Source organism: Macaca fascicularis, chromosome 8 (assembly GCF_037993035.2).
Source record: "Macaca fascicularis isolate 582-1 chromosome 8, T2T-MFA8v1.1".
Taxonomy (NCBI): Eukaryota; Metazoa; Chordata; class Mammalia; order Primates; family Cercopithecidae; genus Macaca; species Macaca fascicularis.
This window is the reverse complement of record NC_088382.1, coordinates 10,240,017-10,262,303: the sequence shown is the minus strand read 5'-3', so window position 1 is coordinate 10,262,303 and position 22,287 is coordinate 10,240,017. Positions and strand designations below refer to the sequence as shown.

Sequence of the window (22,287 nt, the reverse complement as noted above, 5' to 3'; positions counted from 1 at the left end):
TTTAACTTGGAGCTGAGAAAGCTGTTGAACGCTGCAAGCACAGGCCATCGAGCTGGAAAGAACCGGAGGCTTGTTTAGTCCAACCCCCTTGATTTCCACCTAAGAGACCAAAACCCAGAAGCAAAGGAGCAGAGAAGTCTATCGCCAGCCACAGGGGGTCTGTGCTTTGTGACTGCAGGTCCAGGCATCCCTCCAAAACACCAGGTGTCTCCCTCCAACACACACACACACGTACACACACACACCAACACATGCATCACATGCACACACACACACACATCACATGGGCACACACACACCTGTGCACACATGCACACTCATGTGCACACACACACACAAACACCCCCACACATGCATCACATGCACACACACACATCACGTGGGCACACACACACCTGTGCACACATGCACACTCATGTGCACACACACACACAAACACCCCCACACATGTATCACATGCACGCACACCCATATACACATGCATATTCATGTACACACACCCATACCCACATCACATGTGGATACACATACCTGTACACACATGCACACTTACGTGCACACCCACCCCCCCCACACACACACATTAAGCACAGAGGTGCAAAAAACGGCAACCAGCTCTTCTTGTCCCCTCCTGTTAGAAGAGAGCAACAGGCCTGTCTGAGGTCACTAGAATTTGTAAGAGGATTTCTGGAAGATGTTTATATAACCGAGAGGGTACATAAGGAATGGTGTGGAGTGCCCAACTCGAAGGTGTGTTCTCACCATCTGAGATGCGTTTCTGGGCTGTGCACCTCCCCCAGGGAAGGAGTCCTGGTGCCTTCCCGCGACCTCCTCCAAGCTTTCACTGTGTAGCAGCTGGGGAGGGAGCCTGGGGCAGGGGGATGAGTTGGCTGTGGGGCATGCCCCATGGGGAAGTACAGAGCTGAGGCACAGGGACAGTTAGCCACAGCCGCGCTGGACCTGGTCTGAGGAACCCAGTCTGGGCCATGGATCTCTGTTCACTTGCCCTTGGAACCACCAATCTCCCCTAAGCCTCAGTTTCTCCACCAGAAAACTGGGACAGGAGACTGGCACTTGTCCGGCCGCTGGGGGTATGTTATTACCACAAAAAGAGCAGACCCTGGTTTGATTTTGTGGCCCTTCCATGACTTTATCTGTCCGGGTCCAGTCTCTTCTGCAGAAATGGGCCCAGGATGCCAGCCTTGATGCTGGGTAGAGAAAATTCAGTGACCTCATTTATAGGGACCTTCCACGCCCCTTCCTTGCCACTCTCTCTTTTTTGCCCTGGATCTTCAGAGATTCTTGAAGTCTGGGTCCTCTAAGAAGCAAACTGGACCTCTCCCCAGAACCTGCTCCCACCCCAGCCGACGCCACCCTGCAGGAGTCAAGGGGCAGCGGCCCACCTCTCCCTCGTCTCCAAGAGCCCCAAGAACTCCTCGGGAGGGATTTCTCCCTCTCTGGCTCCGGCGACTGCATTGCTCACCCTCCAGGTCCAGGTGGGAGAACCTGACAGGCTGTGATACTAACATCCTGTAAATCAACGAGCAGAAACCTGCAACTCCACTGCGCCGTGTTTAAACATGATCTGCTCCCAAACAGCCCAGCAGGCCTTGCAGAACAGACCCGATCTTGCGTCACCACAAGCATCCTGTTCAAGACATCCCCCCCAGGCTCTCAGGCTGAAACGCCTCCCCACTTGCTGCGACTTCCCAGAGCCAAGGCGCTCTGCCCCTCGGGTGGCTGGCTGACCCTGTGGGACACAGGCAGCTGCTGACTCACCGTCCTCCAGGGAGAACAAGGGCATGGCTCAGCTCCCCCGAGCCCCTAAGCCTCAGGGGGACGTCCTTCGGAGGAAAGTCAGGCCAATGTGGACACCGCCTCCTTCCCTGCCACTGGCTCAGCCCCCCTGGGCCGCAGGGCTGGCCACCCTCCTCCGGACAGTCCTCGGGGCCACTCTCCTTGGCCTGAGAGCCTGAGGCCCCAGTCCCCTGGGTAGGAGCCCAGCCTCCTGAGCTCCAACAGATGGTCCATTTGCACAGAGACCTGCCACCCTGGCCACTCTCCCCAGAGGGAGCTGGATTATGGCAAACCCAAGAGGATTAGTGCGGGAGGCCATCTGCAGAGAGGATAATTAGCTTAGTGGGGTTACACGGATTGTTCCTGGCCGTCTGCCCAAGGGTACACTTGTCAAGACTGTTAAACACAGCCTGGGGACTTGCAGAGGAGCCCTCTGAACACCAGCAACTCCCACCGTGTTCCAGCCATCTGGGTGGGCCATGGCAGGCCTGCAGGATTGGGAGAGCGCCCTGCCCACTGTGGTACTGGGCAGGAACTCCAGGTCCTGAGTGGGGGACACCAGGGAAAAGGTGGGGAACTGTTTTCCATCTCCCAGAAGAAAGCAGAGAAGGAAACACGACGATATTGCATCGGACAGGAGGCAGCACATGAAGGCCCAAAAGAAGCAGCAGAGAAGTCAACCCGTCCTCAGCTGTTTTCTCCGCCAAAGTCGAACAGCAGCTTCCCTTCGGAGGGCCCTCCTTCTTCATTTCAGACAACAGGGATCATTTTGGTTTTAGGTTGGCAGCGCCTATGGGGAACCACGGGAGCCTGGAATTTTCAAATCAACTCTCTTGAAGGGCTGGAAATTTGTTTTTTGTTTTTTGTTTGTTTAGAATACACGTTTAGGTGCAGGGCTGCCTGGAGGCAGGGGACAAACTGTGACTTCCAGTCTGGCAGTTTCCTCTTTCCTCCCTAGAAATTAACTAGGTGGAAGGGCAGCCTGTGGAAGTTGTGGGGACTCAGGATGTGTTGCCATCAAGAGGCAAAGATTTAGTGTATGTGTTGTCCGCATTGAACTGATCGGTTCCACAAATGAAATCACTTAAGGCTGGCTTCTGGCCAACAGACATGGCAAGTCAGTCCCAGTGATCAGATGTGCGTGGATGTGGGCTCTGGGGTGCAGACCACACTGTAGGTGAAAGATAGGCTTGCCCAGGTAATTGTAATAAGTTAGCACAAGCATCGTCAAACACAGTAGTGATCAGCTGAAGTCCAGATGCTTCATGCAGAGCACAGAATACAAGCAGCGCAAAGGCATTTCAGATGATGTATGTTTGGTTCACATGTATTGAGCACCTACCTGCAAAGTGTACAGCAGTCATTGCTATTCAGTGAATGCCAGTTCATCCAAATCCATGAACAAGCATAGAGTGGCAATAAAACATTTCACCTAGCTTCTTTTCCCCAAGGGAATGTGGGAAAACATTGTAAGTAAAGGGAAAATATAATCTGTTCACTGTCCACACTTATAAAGTAAGGAGAGTATACTTAGTGGCCTCAAAGTGGGGTTACCGCATATTTTATCAGCTAAACCAAGGCACTTTGGGGGAGTGAAACAGGACATTATCAATTTCATCTGGAAGACAGGAGTAAACTGCAACAGTCCCCAGGCAATTAGGACCCAGAGTTACCTTACCTCCAAGAATGACCAAGTGTAATATCTCTGATTTTGTGGGTTGCATGGTCAAATAGCCTTTGTACTACAGAGAACCTACTTCAATGATTCAAAGCTGCAAGACAGTAGCTAGAACTTTTGAACCTGAGCCTCAGAGGTCTTTGTACCAACCAATAAGAGATTCATGGCTCTATGTTTCCCAAACACCTACTATGTTCCACCTGCCCTCTTAGCCACTACTGAATAGGCAAAGAAACCTCAGAGAAGCCAACATCAAATTGGAGCCGCAAGAGATAAGCCAGCAAGTCAAATACCAGTCCTAGACTTTGACAACCCTTCTGAGTGGCTGAAAGCAGAACATGTAAAGTGACTATTATTGACAGTAAGTGCTATAAATATTCCAAAGCTGGAAAGCCTGTCATGATTGGAAGGAGGACACCATTCTTGAAGGATGAAAAGGAGAGGGCATTCTGATCCAGATGAAGCAGTGTATCTGTGCATGAATTTATACCCTCTGCTCCAATTTCATAGCCATGAGGGACCAAATGAAACAAAGGAACAACAAAAAGATATAACTAGGGTTTCCCCCTATACTCCCCAAAAGGCAAACATCTCTATTGCCCAAAATCAGAAGAAAAGCACAAAGCAGTGAGTAGGGCTGAGACCGCAGGCTGGTTGGGCTCCTGCATAGCTTTCAGACACAGAAGCTGTAAAAGGGAACGCTGACCCCTGTGTGGGGGCATGGCTTTATGATACTAGATGTCTGCTGGTGGATCAGGGGTTGCCCACGGATCACGTGGCAATGGTTGAAGACATTTTTGGTTGTTTCAGCTGGAAGGGGGAGTGATACGAACATCCAGTGGATAGAGGCCAGGGACACCGCTAAACACTCTGCAATACACAGGACAACCCTCTGTATAACAAAGGATTACCCAGCCCCAAATGTCAGCAGTGATGAGATTGAGAAACCCCAGTTTATAGGAAGCCATTGGTATAATACACATAAACTATCTGAAATATATTTGTGCTACTCATATTCTGGACTCTGCATGAAAAATCAGGACTTCAGCTGATAACTACTGGGTTTAATAACCTTTATTCTAACTTATAAAAATTACCTGGTTTCTAAGAAGCCATTGGTATTATAAGTAAGAGGAATCAAAAAGATTCAGCTGCATGGCTGGTGACCGGGTCTAGAATATCCCCCAATATATTTGTAGAAGAAGAACTCCCAAAATGTCACTAGGAGACTCAGTTCTGACTAGGGAACTGCATGAGGGCTGCCACAAAACTACTACCCAGGGAGGGTAGCAGACAGAGGGGGAGAGAAAACAGAACAAAAGCAAACCCCCTACTGTAGGTGAGCCTGAAACCAACATTTAAAATCACATGACAAACATGATGTAAAGAAAGACAGTCAACAAAATCAGCAATGAGAACATGAATTCACTCCAAATGAAACTAATTTCATGGGATGGTCTGACAAAGACTTAAAATGTGCCTTATCTGGAGATAGAGAGGGGTAGACAGGAGAGCTCTGGAGGAGAAAGGCTTCATAATTATCATACAGCAGCCACTGTCTAGAGTTTCAAAAACTGTAGGCGGTAGGTATTATCATACCACTTTCTATGTGAGGAAACCGAGTCATGGAAATGAGAACTAATTTCCCAGGGTCATTTGGCCGGTATGTGGCAGAGCCAGAATTTGGGTCTAGGCAGTTTGGCAATGGCCTCCACGCATCTCATCGATACACTGTGCTTTGGGTAGAGAGAACAGCATAGCCCCAAGAAGGGATTTTATTAAAGATATAAGAAAGAGAATGAAGCATCAAAAAGGGAATAGAGAGAGAAGAGTCAAGAGGTAGGAGGGTACAGCAGTGTGAAAACAGGCTAAGCGTGTTTGCAGGGTGTGGGAATGGTAACCCAGCCGTGGTTGCTGAGACACCCAGGAGAAGAAAAGGGAAATGGCACCAGTTCTTGGCAGTGCAGGGAGCCCTGGTGGCCTTCAAGAGAGCTGTTCAGTTGAGAGGAGAGGGCAGAAGAGAGACTATACGTGAGAAGGTGGTGGGGAAATAGAGGCAGGAATTACAAATCTTTTGTTTGGGAAGTAGCCAATGCAAGGCGGGAAAGAAACAAGATGGTAGCCAGAGCAGGCAGCCTGTGCCTGCCTAGGGACAGAAGGAAGCGGCCAGTGATGGGGAGAGACTGAGGATGCAGGAGGGAGGGGACAATGCAGGTCCTAAAAAGGTGAGAGGAGGAGCCACAGCTTGTCACTGGGGCCTAGTTCCCGGGACCGGTATGTAAACCCAGCCACGGGGCATTTACGCACTGAGTAAGAACTACAGTGGGCTCCATATCACCTGGCACAGCCCAGGACAATGCAGCCTCTGGACCGTCACTTCCTCGGCTGTTCTCAAGGGAATTCTGCCACCACAGCCCCTCCTAGGGATGGGCTGGTTTTCCACAAACTGCCGCTGCCAGGCCATCATTCTCACACGTGGGCACAGCCCCTCCTTCCTTCAAAAGGCACACCCCCCTGTCAGGTTCCACCACCATTGGCAGCTCCTTGCTGCTGTTGTCCTCGGACCTCATGGACTCACTCCCTCATTCATGAGGAGTTTGGCACCTGGCCGTGCAGAATCTCCCTTTCCACTTTAGAAATGCCACTGTTCCTTGATGCCCCTATGTCTGTGTGGCACCCAGCCCACAACCTGGCCTCAGATCCCCTCAACCCAACACCCTCCATCCACACTCCAGCTCACCAACTCACTCCCCATCCGTTCCCCAGGCTTTATCACGCAGATGTGACCAGCTCTAGAAGCCTGAACTTAAAGAGCTCAGTCTCAGGCCACTATCTCCTACGCGTACAGCTCTCTCCTCTCCCGCTCTCAGCACAGGACTGCCCGGTAGCCTTTCAGCCATGCTGCTCCCGTGCTTTCTCCTGCTTCCCAGCTCTACCAAGGCTCTCTGCCTAGCCCCACTCTCATGGGACACACTTCACACACTCTCTTGCAGATCAGTGCAACGACCTACCTTCCTCTCCTCCACTGCACTAGTTGGAAGCTTCTGGAAGAATTTGCTCACTTCTGTGGATTTAAGTTACTTCAAATTCACGGTCTCAGCATTAACTGAGACTTTGATTCATTTCCTCCATGTTTTTCTCATTCCCTGGTTCAGTCTTCGATGCTCTTTTCAAGGTTTCTCTCATTCTCTGGTCAGGTCCAGCCCTCACAGTTGCTACTCCAAATCTTCACCAGTTTCCCCGAGTCACCGTCTCCATGGACCTTTGGGCAGGATAATAGGAGGTGAGCTATTATTAACATTGTTCCTCTGCTAGTTGCAGAGGAATAGCAAATCTCCCTGAAAGAAGCTGCTCTGTGTCCTGTTATAGTTCTGTCTCTATGATTGCCTTTACCCAGACACCACAGTAAGCAACATTCTGCAGTCACGTGAGCTCACATTGACTTCAACAGGAAATCCACCAAGTCTTTACTGCAGAGCTGAGGTGGCTGCTGTGGTTGAATTAGGAGTTTTGTCTTCTTGTTGCCATCTGGATTCTTCGCTTTCCTCCCCCTCCGCACCCCTCTTTACTCCTGGATGGGAAAGATGCTCATTTTTCTCCTCCTTACTTTTGAGAAAGCTCCCAGCTGCAGGCAGCCAGGCCATGCATGAGTGGCCTCTACAGGGCGCCATCAATGGGGGTGTGGCTCACAGGACCCCTCGGAGCTCCCCGCTGGACACAGCTCCCCAAGTGTCTGATCTCTAAGGCCAAACCAATCCTGGAATGAGTGGCAGGGCTTTAGAACAGTGCTTCTAGAAGGAATTGCAGCTAACAGTGAGTTGTGGGCAGTTTGTTACCTACACAAAATGGGATAAGGACAGACATCGTGGGTATGCATTGAGAAACTTAGAACAATTTGACTTTGTGGTGATATCCAAGTGCAAGGACGCTTGGCTCACATTTTGTGTGTCTAATACATTTTTAATAATTCCTTTCATTGTATTCTTTTAAGTACTGACCGACAATAGATTCACCATTTTTAAACCCAACAAATAGGTTCTTCTTTCCCAGGCGTCATTGGAGAAGCACATATCTGCCCTGGGAGCCATCATATCTTTCCCCTTTCTTTGGAGGGAGCCACCAACCTGGCTCACACCTTTACAAGGCTGGCACCCACACTGCAGTCGGCTTCGGCTCCCATAACACAGGACCACAGACCGGGGGCTTAGATAGCAGAAACGTATTTCCTCACAGTTCTGGAGTCTGGAAGTCCGACTTTAGGGTGTTGGCAGGGCTGGTTTCTCCGGGAACCTCGCTCCTGTCCTGTAGACGGCCGTCTTCTCCCTGTGTCCTCACATGGCTGTCCTTCTGTGAGTGTCTGTTTCCTAATCTCCTCTCTTTGTAAGGACATCAGTCCTATGGGATTAGGGCCCTTCCCATATGACCTCATTTTACCTTATTTACTTCGTTAAAGACTCTGTCTCCAAATACAGTCACATTCTGAGGAATGGGGGTTAGGACTCCAACATGTAAGTCTGGGAGGACATGATTCCCCCCTCACACCATGAGTTCACACACTCAGGGCCCTGTCCTCCCAGCTTTTCATCCTCTCTGTGTGACTCCCACAGTCCCCAGCAGCTCAGCTCTCCCCTTTCAACAGAACCACAGATAAGAGCGGACTCGAGAACCTGGGCTCATTTCCGAAGTGCCCGACCAGTTGTAACCTGGTAAACCCCCAAGGCTGCTGCTCGCCAAATTACTATCATCAGGGGATTCTTTCTTTCATTAATTCAACAAATATGGATCTGGTTTTTGCTTATGTGTCTGATACTGTTCTAGGCACAAGAGATACCAAATAAACATGCAGTGCTCTCACGGGCTAAGGTTCTGGGTCTCCAGTTCTTCCTTTCACCTCTCAGGCTCCCAGGATCGCTCCCTCCTTTCCAAAGACTGCTTCAGGCCAACCCTCCCCAGCCACTGACCTCCCAGCCACGGCCTCCCCTCCAGGAGAGGCCTTGACCGGAACTCCTCCAGCCAGTGTGCCAGCTCTCCCAGGCATACAGAGGACAGGTTTTGATGAAATTAAGTTTCCATGTGGGTCTGAGTACTGCAAGGCCACTCTTGGAATCACTGGTGTCCTGTTCTCTACAAATGAACTTCCAAACCTCTGTAGACCCACCCCCGCCTCCACAGTGACTTCATCTCTGCTCTGTTTTGTAAAGTGGAAATCAGACTGAGGTCTCTCTCTTTTCAGAGATTCAGGTAAACAGGCTCCAGCCCCATCTTACTGGATAGGGAACTTGGCATCTCTCCACAGATCCCTGGGGGCATTTGGGGGTTAACGCTTTCACCTAGTTAGAACCAAGTCTGGTTTACTATGGCCAAATTTCTCGTCTATCATCTGTTGGGATTAGGAAAGGCAGCTGAGGTTAGCTCACAGCCCTGCAACGGAGGACCTTTGGGGGTGACCAGTATGCAGCCCTGCACACCAAGCCCTCAGGCTCAACCCTCCGTACATTGAGGAGTGTCCTGGTAGCATCTTCCCTGAAACTCCCTACTGCCTCCACTTCACTCTTGACTCCAACCTCTTCACTAAGAGCCCTAACTCCCCACCTCTCCTACCCTCCTAGTGTCCTGCCACATCTCTTTTCCAACCAACATTTCCTTATCCCCAGGCAGAAGGTCGATGCCACTGTGGCAGAGGGTGTTGGCTGTCCATGTGACTTCTCTACCTCCTTCCTGACTGGAGAAGCTACTTCTGTCCAGATATTGGAGGCTCACCCCTTCTTACATAGAGCCCTGAGCCAGCACTGGCTCCAGGAATCACCCACAGCCATCCTTCCCCAACCAAAGAAGCTATTAAAAACAAACTAAAAACCAAAGCTATTAAAACAAGCCATTAAAAAGAAACTATTAAAAACAAAAGACTCTCGCCGGGGTGCATGCCCTAGCGCTAAAGCTCACTTCCACACTGCACTTTCCCACACTAAAGTGAGGGTGGTGCTAGGGATGGCTCCTCTCAACCTCCCCCCACCGCCCACCTCTCTGCCCACCTCACCATTGGTCCCATCACCCTCCCACTTGCCCTGACTCCAGACACAGTGATTCCCCAGCCAGCCCCAGGTAGCTCATCTCCTCTCTCTCTGCCAGACCCTCAGTCCCCAGTTAGTCCTGCTCTATGTCAGGTGCAGAGTCACCTTTTGCAGCCAGCTGTCACATCTGGGTCAGGGCCCACCTCTCCTCCATCCCAGTCCCCTGAGGGTTCTGTCTTCACATTCCAGGTGCAGGCTGGTGACATGGTGTACTCCTCCCTTGTCCTGGGAGCTCTGGACACTCGCCTGGGTGCTTTCATTCAACAAATACATTGGAAGGGTCAACTCCATGCCAGGCACTGCTCTGGGCACAGGTCCCCGCAGGGAGCAAAGCCAGGACCCTGCTTTCCTAAGTAACACCCTAGTGGGGAAGACAGACACAAAGTAAACCAGTCCAGGGCAACGGGTACCCTGCTGGGGAGGAGGATGAAGCTGGATGGGGAGGTGAGAGGAAGGGGAGCTGTTGCAGAGGCGTGCTGGGAGGATGCAATCTGAGGATGTGACATTGGATGAAGGCTTGGCCAAAGTGAGCTGGCCAAGCAAGCACCAGTGTTCTGGACAGGAGAAAAAGGCACAAATGCATGAGCAGGAGCACGCCCACAGCATGGAAAGTCCAGCAGTGGGGATTCAGCAGAGGAGATCACGCCAGATGGTGCCGGAAGTCAGGGCAGCGTCATATAAGCCCTCACAGGCCATCTCTGTAGCTCATGCTCTTAGCAGTGTGGCTACTGTTAAGGGCTCAATAAACATTTGTTGAGTGAGTGAATGAATGAACGCCTGCTTTGAAGCATGCTTAGGTTGACTGTGTCCTGAAAATGGCCTTTCTGGACTGTTTATCTTCCCCTTGCCACCTCCAGGGGCCTGGGCTTATGGTAACCTGGGAGCAAGGCCTATGTTCTGGCTGCTCCTTCCCCAGAGAAATGAAGGTTGCCGACCTGTCTAACAAGCTGCGAGCTCACAAGTCCAAATTGATGTTCTGAGAAAGTGTCCACCATGGGGTAGACTCGAGTTTCAGCACGATGATTTGTCCCTGATGGGAGTTCCTTTTACGTTAATGAGAAGGCTTCCCAGCCCCCACCCCCATGCTCCCACCCTCCCCCAGTCCTGGAAAAGTCTCCCAAGATGACGGCCTGACTGCCCCTTTCTCAGGGATCTGAGAGGAAGTAGGAGGTGCAGCTCACATGGGTGACAAAAGGAGACATCCTGAGGCCTCAACACCCCCACTTCCTGGCTCTGGCAAATCACTTTACTTCTGTGAACGAGAGCCCCTTGCTGCCTGGGCCACCTCACAACCTCATTTGACCCAACCTGAGCCAAAGCAATTCAGGCCTATAGCACCTAGTGCAGTCATGTGGAAACCTAAGCCCAAGCAACAGCAGCTCAACCCAAATGTGGGTGCTTCCTTCTCATACATCATGGAAAGTCCAAGAGTTAGGAATCAGTGACCAGTGCAGCAAGCCTTGGCTGTCACCAGGGACCCCGGGATGGGATGCCCATTCGTGTGCTTGCAACATGACTGCCAGAGCTCCAGCAATCATCCCAGCATTCCCTGCTGTAGGAAAGAAAGGGATAAAGGGTAAATGGGCTTCCCAAAGCCCAGAAAAGCTGTCAAGGATCATGTCACATGACTAGTCCAATCTGCAAGGGAGGCACCGAAATGTCCTTTTTTTTTTAACAGTGTACATTGCTGTTGGCACCGCCCCACATGCACACAAAATGGGAATTCTCTTATAAAAGGACTAGGAGAGAACAATACTGGATGGATCACAAGCAGTGTCTGCCACAATCCACCCTCTGGAGTGACCCTTCAGCCATAAACATCTTTTTCATATTCACCTACAATTGGCCCTTCCACTAAGGAATAGACAGGGTCTCTGGGAAGGCTCTCCTCTCTATCAAGTCTAGATGTGGTCCTTGTAGTTCTAAAAAGTCAAAATCGAAGAGTCTGTGCCTAGCATGTCCCACACACAATGGCAGAAAAGGAAGGGAACTGTAGTAAAAACTTCCTTCAAGAAAAGAGAACTGGCCAGGCATGGTGGCTCACACCTGTAATCCCCACACTTTTGGAGGCCAAGGCAGGCAGATCAACTGAGGTCAGGAGTTTGAAACCAGCCTGGTGAAAACCCCATCTCTACTAAAACTACAAAAATTAGCTGGTCATGGTGGCAGGTGCCTGTAATCCCAGCTACTTGGGAGGCTGAGGCAGGAGAATCGCTTAAACCTGAGATGCAGAAATTACAGTGAGTGGAGATTACACCACTGCACTCCAGCCTGAATGACAGAGTCAGACTCCATTTCAAAAACCAAAACAACAACAACTATTAAAAAAAAGAGAGAGAGAGAGAGAATAATGGGAAACACTCAGCAGTCACTGGGCCATGACAATTATCAAATACTCTTGAACAGAAATAATGAGGGATCTCTGTCTTGGCAATGGATTACATTCTTTGGTTAAAACCAACCTGGCCAATTTGGCTCCAGCTTCTGGGTGAATCTCCCTTAAGCATTAGTCCTCCATTGCTTTTTCTCTGGAAGGTTCCTCTTGGTCTATTATAAAGCTAGCCCGGTCTTCCTAGTTTTGTCTCAGAAGAGTGTTTGGGAGGATAACCTTCTTTATAAATGCACAGCTTTTAAAGCCTACCTCTTATTCATTTGGGTTTCAAGGTTCTCAAATAGTTTCAGAGATTTAAGAGTTAAAGGATGTTGAGGGTCAGGTTGGGCTTTCTATAGTGAAATGGTTCTCTCAAAACTTAGTTCACTTTAGTTGTAATTGCTTCCAGTTGATTTCATGCAAGTAACACGTGGAACCAAAGATCTTATCCAGGCATAATTTTTAGGGCTGAAGCTGCTTGTCTTTTACTTATTGGACATAGCCACTGTGCAATCCCCCATTCCCTAGCACTTAAAATATAGCTACCAACTTGAGGTAATTTCTAAACCAATAAGCTCAAGCTAGAAGGTTAAAGCCTATCTTTGCCAGAAGACCATTGCTTTGTCTGATGAGATAGCTCCTTTATCCCACTGTGGCTGCCATTTTGAAATCACTACTTACACATTGTTCAATTTGGGATATAGAAGCCGCTGGGCTGCGTTGATCCTGCAGGACTCCAAATTGTAGTGTTCTCCTCTGTACACTTATGTTTATAGCAGCTTATGCACAATAGCTAAAAGGTGGAAGCAACCCAAGTGTCCGTTGATGGAGAGGTGGATAAACATAATGTGGTAAATACGTACAATGAAATATCATCCAACCTTTAAAAAGTAGACAATTCTGACACATGCCACAGCATGGATGAACCTTGAAGACATGATACTAAGTGAAATAAGCCAGTCACAAAAGGACAAATGCTGCATGATGTGTGAGTACTGCAAGCACTCACTTATATGAGGTCCCTTTTATAAGTAGTCACATTTATACAGACAGAAAGTAAAATGGGAATTGCCAGAGAATTGGGAGTTAGTGTTCAATGGGTACAGAGTTCTAGTTTGGGAAAATGAAAAGAGCTCTGAAGATGGGTGATGGTGATGGTTGCACAACAATGTGAACGTACTTAATGCTATAATACAGCACATGTAAAATGGTTTAAATGGTACATTTTATGCTATATTTATTTTGTCACAATTTTTAAAAGTCATCTTAAACAACATATGAACAACAAAAATTGTAGTGATTTCAGTCAATATAGATTACAGATCACAGGTAGAGGATGTGTCTTCTAGAAAAGCAGTATTTGGCCAGGCATGGTAGCTCGTACCTGTAATTTCAACACTTTGGGAGGCTGAGGTGGGAGGATCACATTAACCCAGGAGCTCCAGACCAGCCTAGGCAACAAAGTAAGACCTCATCTCCACAAAAAACAGAAAATTTAAAAACATCAGCCAGGTTTGGTGTCATGCTTGTGTGGTCCCAGCTACATGGAAGGCTGAGGCAGGAGGATTGCTTGAGTCCAGGAGGTTCAGGCTGCAGTGAGCCATAATTGCACTACTGCACTCTAGCCTGGACAACAGAGCAAGATCTTGTCAAAAAAAAAAGAAAGAAAGAAAGAAAAGAAAGGAAGGAAGGAAGGAAGGAAGGAAGGAAGGAAGGAAGGAAGGAAGGAAGGAAGGATTTCTACCTATTTCTGCTTGCAGACTGTCCCACCCTAGTCCAAATTTATTTATCTGTCTCTGAACTTAACTGCTAGCAATCTGGATTCTTCCTACCATATTCTGCAATGCTACAGCCTTGGTTAGTGTGTGGTACATGATCCAAGGTACAGCAGGTGACACAGTTTTTAAAAATGTTTTCAAATGCATCACAAGGTCACTAGCTTTTAGTCTGTAATGTTTGATATATTAATATTTCTCTACCTACCTTCTTCATTCAGTCCCTGTCAAATATTAGCTTCTTTCACTTATGGCACCCCACTTCTGGTACCATAGTCATAAGTTAGGAGATGTTAGAGCTGTGAGTACCATGACTTAAGTATGGTGGCTTAAACATGAAAGGGTTAGTTTTTGTCATCTGATGAGAAGTCCAGGTATAGTCACTGCTGGTATTGGCTCAGTGTCCCATGGTGTCAAGGTCAAGTCCTCTCTGATTAGATTGGTCTTTTCCCTTATGATCCTAAATATGTGCTGAGGCCTCAGCCATAGTGCCCATGTCCCAAGTAGGAAGAGAAGCAGAAAAAAAGGCAAAAATGTGTGTCCCAGCTGGGAATACTCTTCCTAAAAATCTCTCCTGATATTCCACCTAAGAAGTCCTGCTTATATTGGGAGCAATTTTATCATAGGACCACTCCTAGCCAAAATAGAGGCTGAGGAAGGTAGCTTTTGGCTGAGCCTATTGCTCTACCTGCCTCTCCTCCACAAACTATCAGGGTCCATTAGGAAGACAAAAGTAGAGAGTAAATATTGGAGGACATAAGCATTCTTTGTATCTTCACTAAAGAAACTCAGGTTCGGCCGGGCGCGGTGGCTCAAGCCTGTAATCCCAGCACTTTGGGAGGCTGAGATGGGGGGATCACGAGGTCAGGAGATCGAGACCATCCAGCTAACACGGTGAAACTCCGTCTCTACTAAAAAGTACAAAAAACTAGCCGGGCGAGGTGGTGGGCATCCGTAGTCCCAGCTACTCAGGAGACTGAGGCAGGAGAATGGTGTGAACCCGGGAGGCGGAGCTTGCAGTGAGCTGAGATCCCACCACTGCACTCCAGCCTGGGTGACAGAGCGAGACTCTGTTTAAAAAAAAAAAAAAAAAAAAAAGAAAAGAGGCCGGGCGCGGTGGCTCAAGCCTGTAATCCCAGCACTTTGGGAGGCCGAGATGGGCGGATCACAAGGTCAGGAGATCGAGACCAGCCTGGCTAATACGGTGAAACCCCGTCTCTACTAAAAAAATACAAAAAAAAAAAAACTAGCTGGGTGAGGTGGCGGGCGCCTGTAGTCCCAGCTGCTCGGGAGGCTGAGGCAGGAGAATGGCGTAGACCCGGGAGGCGGAGCTTGCAGTGAGCTGAGATGCGGCCACTGCACTCCAGCCTGGGCGACAGAGCGAGACTCCGTCTCAAAAAAAAAAAAAAAAAAAAAAAAGAAAAGAAACTCAGGTTCTCTTGACACCATAAGCCAACATTTCCCAGCTGATCTGTCCACTGTCCTATTAGACTGCTTTCACCTTTTCCTTGGTCATTCTTAGTAGATAGAAATACTGTTTTGGGTTGCTTTATTAATTTATGTATTTCCTTTAAATTTAAATATGTTGTATTTGTAAACAAAAAGTTACTTGTAAATAAAAAGTTACTTGTGCCATATAAGTCCCTTAGGGCAGTATATCAACTAGGGTCCTCCAGAGAAGAAAGCCCAGTGGGATGGATAGATTGATAGATTGTAGAAAGATAGGTGATTGACAGATAGTAGTTAATTGATGGATAGATAATTGATAGATAATAGTTAATTGAATGTTAGATGCTAGATAGATAGATGATATAGATAGATGATAGAAAGATAGATGATAGATGATTGATAGAAAATAGATAATTGATGGATAGATGATTGATAGGTAGGTAGATAGACTGTAGATAGATAGGTAATAGATGATGGACAGATAATAGATACATAGATGGATGATAGATGATGGATAGGTAGATAGATGATAAATGATGGATAGGCAGGTAGATAGATAGATAATAGATAATTAGGAGATTTATTTTAAGGAACTGAATTGGCTTGTATGATCACCTTAGCTGGCAAGTCCAAAATCTGTAGGGCAAGCTTGCAGGCTGGAAGCTCAGGATGAAGTTGGTGCAACAATCTTGAGGCAGAAATGTTTCTTTTTCATGAAATCTCAAATTTTTAAGGCCTCCTTTGAGGCAGAATTTTTTTTTCCAGGAAACCTCAATTTTTGTAAGGCCTCCAATCAATTGAAGGGCTGGAAAAAATTGAGGTTTCCTGAAAAAGAAATATTTCTGCCTCAAGACTTCAGCCTTACTCACAATATTGTGAGCAATCTCCTCAACTTAAACTCAATTCATTATAGATGTTTACCACATCTGTAAAATACCTTCACAGCAACATCTTGATTCATGTTTAATTAAATTCCTGGGTATGACAGCCCAGTCACATTGACACATGCAACTGACCATCACAGGCAGGTAACATGATACAGATGAAGCAGCACTAATACCAGATCAGAGGCTTCAGTTAGAATCCTGACTTGATACCTGACTACTGATGCCCCCTTTGCTTCTCTGAACCTCATTCTGTTATCTGGAAAAGTTGAGGGCTTGGGCGAAAGGATCTATGTGCTCGCTTCCAGATGGAATACTTTCAGATAATGTGACCATCCCAATATACCTTCTTATACTTCCAGCATCCAAGCTCACGTCTTAGCAGGGGCTCAATGATGATGACAATGAAGATGATAAAAACTGTATTGACGACGATAATAATGATAGAGAATAAAAAGGGAAAAATTAAGGTCAAATCTTGCATGCAACCAAGGATAGTCAAAAATCCTTATTGTATAGATGATTCTTGTAGCTTGAAGCAAGTGGTGAAGTAAACTCTGCTTTAGCACTAACTAGAAGCCTAAATGTCAAGTCCTACCTGGAAAACTCCTGAATCCTGCATCAGGGTTGATAGTATGGCCAATTGCTAAGATTAAGTGATTTTTGCACAAGATATTTAACCCCTCTATGCTCAATTTCATCATATATCAAATGGGAATGTTAATAATTATATTCATCTTATAGAACTGTTGCAAGGATTAAAAGAGATAATGTATCTGAAGCTCTTGAAATAGAAATATCTACTAACAAAAAACACTCTTCACTGTTGTTTTGTAACTCTGTGAGGTTTTTATTTCATTTTTATTACCAAACAGTCCGTTAGGATAGGTAAACTGAGATCCAAATATTCATCCCACACACAGTAAATGGGAAAAGACACCACAGATGCCACTAAGCTCAAGCCTGCCAGGCCATGTGACTTTTGCATGGCTCTCAGGAGAGATTTGAGAATGCCCATGTTTCTTTAGCAAGAGAACATTGGATGTGGCCAAAATGAGTCAAGAACATAGGTGGGCTCTGTCCATAACCAGTTGTTGCCATCGACATCACTTTGTGATTCTTTTGATTATTCACCAGTAAACTTGTACTGAGTCCCAGTCACCATCCAGGCCTGCAGTGGGCACCAGGGCTCCAGACGTGACTAAGACATTGTCCATGCCCTTGCAGGACCAGCAGGCTATAGGGGGAAGCCACCATTCAATCAATACACAAAGCGCAATGTCGTGAGAGCCATGACAGAAATGAGCACAGCCATGCAACACACAATTGTGCCTACTATGTGCCAGGTATGTACAGCGATAAATAACACAGTGATAGATAAAACAACATGCCCTCTTTGTCTTACAATCCAGGAGAAAGCAGCATTAAAACAATCATCTACATGAAATGAAAAAATTACAACGTGCAAAGTGCTACCGGGGGTGCATTTAGTGCTACAAGAGCACGAGACAGGGACTCAGGAAAGATTTCCTTGAAAAAGGGATGATTAAGCTGAGACATGAAAAACCAGAAAGAGTTATCTAGATAGCAAGGGAAGAAAGAGCATTCCAGGGAGAGAGGACAGCAGGCAAAGTCCTGGAGGGAGTGTGGGTGAAGCCAAGGCCAGTGGGCGAGAGGCCAGTGTGGGCTGGAGAAGAAAGAAGGTCACACAAGGCTGGACAGCCACATGAAGGCCTTGGGGCTTATGAATGAGCAGCCATGGAAGGTTTGGATGAAAGAAATTAACATAGTCTAGTTTCATATACGCATGTATCTGTGTGTGTAGAGAAAGGGGAGAAGGTGTAATTTACATAAAATAAAATTCAGAGATCTGAAGTGAGACGTATATATACCAGGGTAACCACCTCCTGAAACACGATGCCACACAGCAGCACCCTATCGAGTGCTCTTGTCAATACCAGTCCATAATTAGATTTTTTTTTTTAGTTACCTCTGGCAACAGTGTGGAGAATGGATGGTGTAGGTGTGGGGGTGGGGGCTGGCAAGAAATGGCAATGAACTCTACTTGGGGTGGCAATGGGTTACAGAGAAGAGAATGGGCTCAATAAATGTTTAGGAGGCAGAGTTCCCAGAGCTTCAAGGCAGCTAGAAAGGAGTGAGGGCGAGGAGTCAAGAATGAGGTCTAGTCCGTCGGGCATGGTGGCTCACACCTGTAATCCAAAAGCTTCTGGAGGCAAGGCAGGGGGATGGCTTGAGGCCAGGAGTTTGGGACCAGTCTCGGCAACATAGTGAGACCCCGACTCTACAAAAAAATTAAGAATAATTATCCAGGCATGGCAGTGGGCACCTGTAGTCCCAGACACTTGGGAGGCTGAGGCAGGAGGATCACTTGAGGCCAGGAGTTGGAGGCTGCAGTGAGCCGTATTCATGTCACTGCATGGCTTAAGCAGTGACGGGCACCTGATGAGGAGCCAGGGTTGAAGAGGGATCTGGAGGGTTTTCCAGAAGAACTAAGTTTCGTAGAGGCTGTTTTGTGGTGTCAGTTAAGAGTCAGCCAGGTGAGGGGGTTTAGAAGTGCATTTAGGGAGGACCCTGAGAATGGATGAAGACCAGGCAAGCAGAACCAGGGGTCAGGAAGGCGTTCCTCACAGCCCTGTGCCGAACCTGGCCCCCGCCTGCCTTAAGCAGACCTGAGACTTCTCAGTCATGTGAGACAGCACATTTGCATTTGGCCTAAGGTCAGGCTGAGTCTCTGATAATTGCAGGAAAAAAGCGCTGTACTAATACTGACTCTGAGAAAACGGAGCAGGATGGGACAGGGGATGAGAAGGGGTTCTAGGCTTGGGGTATGGAGCCCTATCCCAGCTGCATCCTGCGGAGGTCCTGGGGCCACAGACTTGGGAAGGACTCGAGTGAGGGGTTCCACCTGAGGGCCGAGGCATGGTGTCAGCCTGGGGGACACACCCAGCACTGCATTCAGGACAGCCCCTGCCAGAGGAGCCTGGACATGGAGACCCCTGTCTGACCCTGGATCGGGACTCCTGCCAGTGACACACCCCAAATGCTCAGAAGCCCCTGAGGACCCCTGGACACCGCACAGGCGGCGCAGGCCCGCAGGCATTCGTTCTCTGGGGAGAGGTGTGGTGTGTCACACACCCCAAGGCGAGAAGGGGTGAATACCTCCACTGTGTAAATGTGTGAGTCATTTGCTGTGGATGGACATTGAAATCATGTGGTTGTATAAAGTCATTCAAGACTAGGTGGTCAGGAAGGGCAGTGAGGGCGCTGAAATATCACCATCATGACGGGAGGAAGGTGGGCTGGGCCTTGACAGAGTCACATGGCTGAAGGAGGAGGACGGTTCAGGGTGGCTGGAGCCTCTTCCAAGACAACCCACTGGGGAAATGGGGTGACCTGGGGAGCCAGGGGTCCTGGGCAGCTGCCCGCCAACCCTAATCAGTAGGCCCAGCTTTTCCTCACTGGGACTCTGGGCAGTGAGGCAGAGGAAGGACTTGCCTCTCAGGCGACTGGTGGGTGCCAGGGACTTCCAGGACAGAGAAAAGCAAGGCTGGCCCAGAAAAGGAGCGGACCCCTCCCAAACATCGCCTTCAGGGGCTTGGGCACTACACTTGGGGACACCCCTGAAGAGCTGTTTGCTGCACCCCAAAGCAAAGTTATGACGCCAGAAACAGGGCCATGGATGCTACAGGCCAGTGGAGGAGGTCGGGGAGGCCAGACCCTAATAGGAGGAGTCAGGGAGGACGTGGAGGCAGCAAGCAGGGGCAGTCTCTTCCGTGGAGACAAACACGGGCCTGTGGGTGGGCAGGAGGCATGAGGCTACAGTCAGAAGAACATGAGGATGATGGGCAGCATGTGTGCAGGTGTGTATGTGTGTGTGCATGCATGTGTGTGTGCGTGCATGTGTGTACACGTGTGTACCTGTGTGTGTACCTGTGTCTATGTGTGTGCAAGTGTGTGTGTGTGTGTTTACAGGAAGCCTCAGGACGCTCACTTCCTGAAGGAGAACAGGTTACGAGGGAGAGGCAAGGGTTCCAGTCCCTGAGCAGGTGCAGGTGACGAGGCCCAGAGCATTGCAGGAGGGGCCAGGAGGAAAGAAGCCTGGGAGAAGCCATTCATGACTTAACAAAGCTGGCACTGGCCACCCCCAGGGTTCCGGAAACTCTGAGTCAGTCTGGCTCGGTCTCCTGGCAACCAGATGCAGGGGCCATGGCACTCTTAACACCCCAGGGAGTGAAAGAAGTCTTCCAATCTCAGGTGAAGGAAGAGAAAATGTGGCTTTTAAATAGAAACTGGCTCACCCTGGGCACATAAGGAGGTGGGCACTGGAAATGCCTCTTCAGGAGACCCTGGGGCAGCCACCCCGGCTGGGCACAGCACCTCTGAGGTGCTGTGATGAGATGTGCGGGCCCAAACTCCAGGCCAGGGCTGACCAGCCCCTGGACCTTGTGGGCTGTTTTTCAAGCCCACATGCAGGCCCAGAGGGGGCAGATCCTGCCTGAAGGGAACTGAGGGACTGTGCCTGCCTCCCTTGGGACCCTCAGGGCCCTGTGAGCCCCTGTGTGCAGGGAGTGTGCTGGGGGAGGCTCTGTTGCTTTCTAGGGGGTGCTGTCTGGATTAGGCAGAAGAGTGGTGGCTGTGGAAGAGGAGTCTCTGGGGGCCAAGGACATGACTCTGGGCCTCCCTCTGTCACTAAGGCCACCATGGGTCCTCCAGGTCCCTGGGATCCTCCCAGCCAGAGGACTCCTTTCCCCAGGAAAGCAACATGCCTGCGTGTGGTGGGTGGGTCTCTGCATCACCCCAAACATTTTTTTGCCACTTTCTTTAAGTGCCACTTGCTTCTCCTACATCTGCTGGTGGCCTATAAGAACTTTCTAGAAGGGCCAGATGAACTCTCCAGTAAAATAGGTTTTTACTTCTAGGCAGGGAAAAAGTTTGCCTTTTCCTCTTGGCCTGTCAGTGTATCTGAATTTTCACCAAGCAAGTCTCATTCCTTCTGCTCATTACATCACCAAGATCCCTCTAGGTCAGTCACTAACACTGCAGTATGAATTTCATTGTCAGTCACTAACACTGCAGTATGAATTTCATTGTCAGTCACTAACACTGCAGTATGAATTTCATTGTCAGTCACTAACACTGCAGTATGAATTTCATTGTCAGTCACTAACACTGCAGTATGAATTTCATTGTCAGTCACTAACACTGCAGTATGAATTTCATTGTCAGTCACTAACACTGCAGTATGAATTTCATTGTCAGTCACTAACACTGCAGTATGAATTTCATTGTCAGTCACTAACACTGCAGTATGAATTTCATTGTCAGTCACTAACACTGCAGTATGAATTTCATTGTCAGATCAATGCCTCTAGTGCAGCTAGTTGAGAGTAGGCGGAGGAAAGTCAAATTTTATTTTAGGGAAATGGGGGAGGGATCATATTTCAGAACCTGAGGCCTGCTGGAGGTACACAAACCCTGGACTACAGTGGCCAGCATGAGAACTCTTAGAGGAAGGAAAGTCCTAGAAGAAGAACAAGTCCCAGGAGCAAGAGGGAGTGCTGCCCAGAAATCAAAGCACAGCTCTTCCCAGGGGTGCGCGGGTATCTAGTTACTCTTCAGGGCTATGGAGCACCATTGTGGGGACCCCAATAGTGTCTTACCCAGAAGACATGGCTTCTTGACTCCTCAACTCCATGTCATACCCTGCAACTCCCATATCATACCCTGAAACCCCGTATCATACCCTGCAACCTCGATATCATACCCTGCAGCCCCATATCATACCCTCCAACCTCCATATCATACCCCACAACTCCCATATCATACCCCACAACCCCCATATCATACCCCACAATCCCCATATCATACCCTCCAACCTCCATATCATAACCCACAACTCCCATATCATACCCCACAACCCCCATATCATACCCCACAATCCCCATATCATACCCTCCAACCTCCATATCATAACCCACAACTCCCATATCATATCCCACAACCTCCATATCATACCCCACAATCCCCATATCATACCCCATAACTCCCATATCATACCCCTCAACCCCCATATCATACCCCACAACCCCTGTATCATATCCTCCAACCCCCACATCATACCCCACAACTCCCATATCATACCCCACAACCCCCATGTCGTACCCCACAGCCCCCATATCATACCCTGCAGCCCCTATATCAAACCCTCCAACCCCCATATCAAACCTTCCAACTCCCATAT

General features: G+C 48.5%; 2 protein-coding genes and 1 long non-coding RNA gene across 5 annotated transcripts in view; 1 reads left to right on the top strand and 2 right to left on the bottom strand.

The window, feature by feature from the left end:
* RP1L1 (RP1 like 1) overlaps nt 1-7,826 on the bottom strand; it is a 60,330-nt gene extending 52,504 nt beyond the window's left edge. For all 3 annotated transcript variants that reach the window (XM_045397856.3, XM_065518777.2, XM_065518776.2), the window contains exon 1: nt 6,487-7,826. The gene's annotated coding sequence lies outside the window, so the exon portion shown is untranslated. The remainder of the gene's footprint in view (nt 1-6,486) is intronic.
* LOC135964616 (uncharacterized) lies at nt 685-2,035 on the bottom strand. Its single transcript, XR_010577115.1, has 2 exons — nt 1,104-2,035; nt 685-868 (listed from the first exon to the last, which is right to left on the bottom strand). It is a non-coding gene; the product is annotated as an uncharacterized lncRNA (long non-coding RNA).
* A 12,388-nt stretch (nt 7,827-20,214) lies between the features above and the next one.
* C8H8orf74 (chromosome 8 C8orf74 homolog) overlaps nt 20,215-22,287 on the top strand; it is a 30,315-nt gene continuing 28,242 nt past the window's right edge. The window contains exon 1 of the mRNA XM_005562592.3: nt 20,215-20,300. Within this exon, the coding sequence (XP_005562649.1) occupies nt 20,253-20,300 (48 nt within the window). The 5' untranslated portion in view covers nt 20,215-20,252. The remainder of the gene's footprint in view (nt 20,301-22,287) is intronic.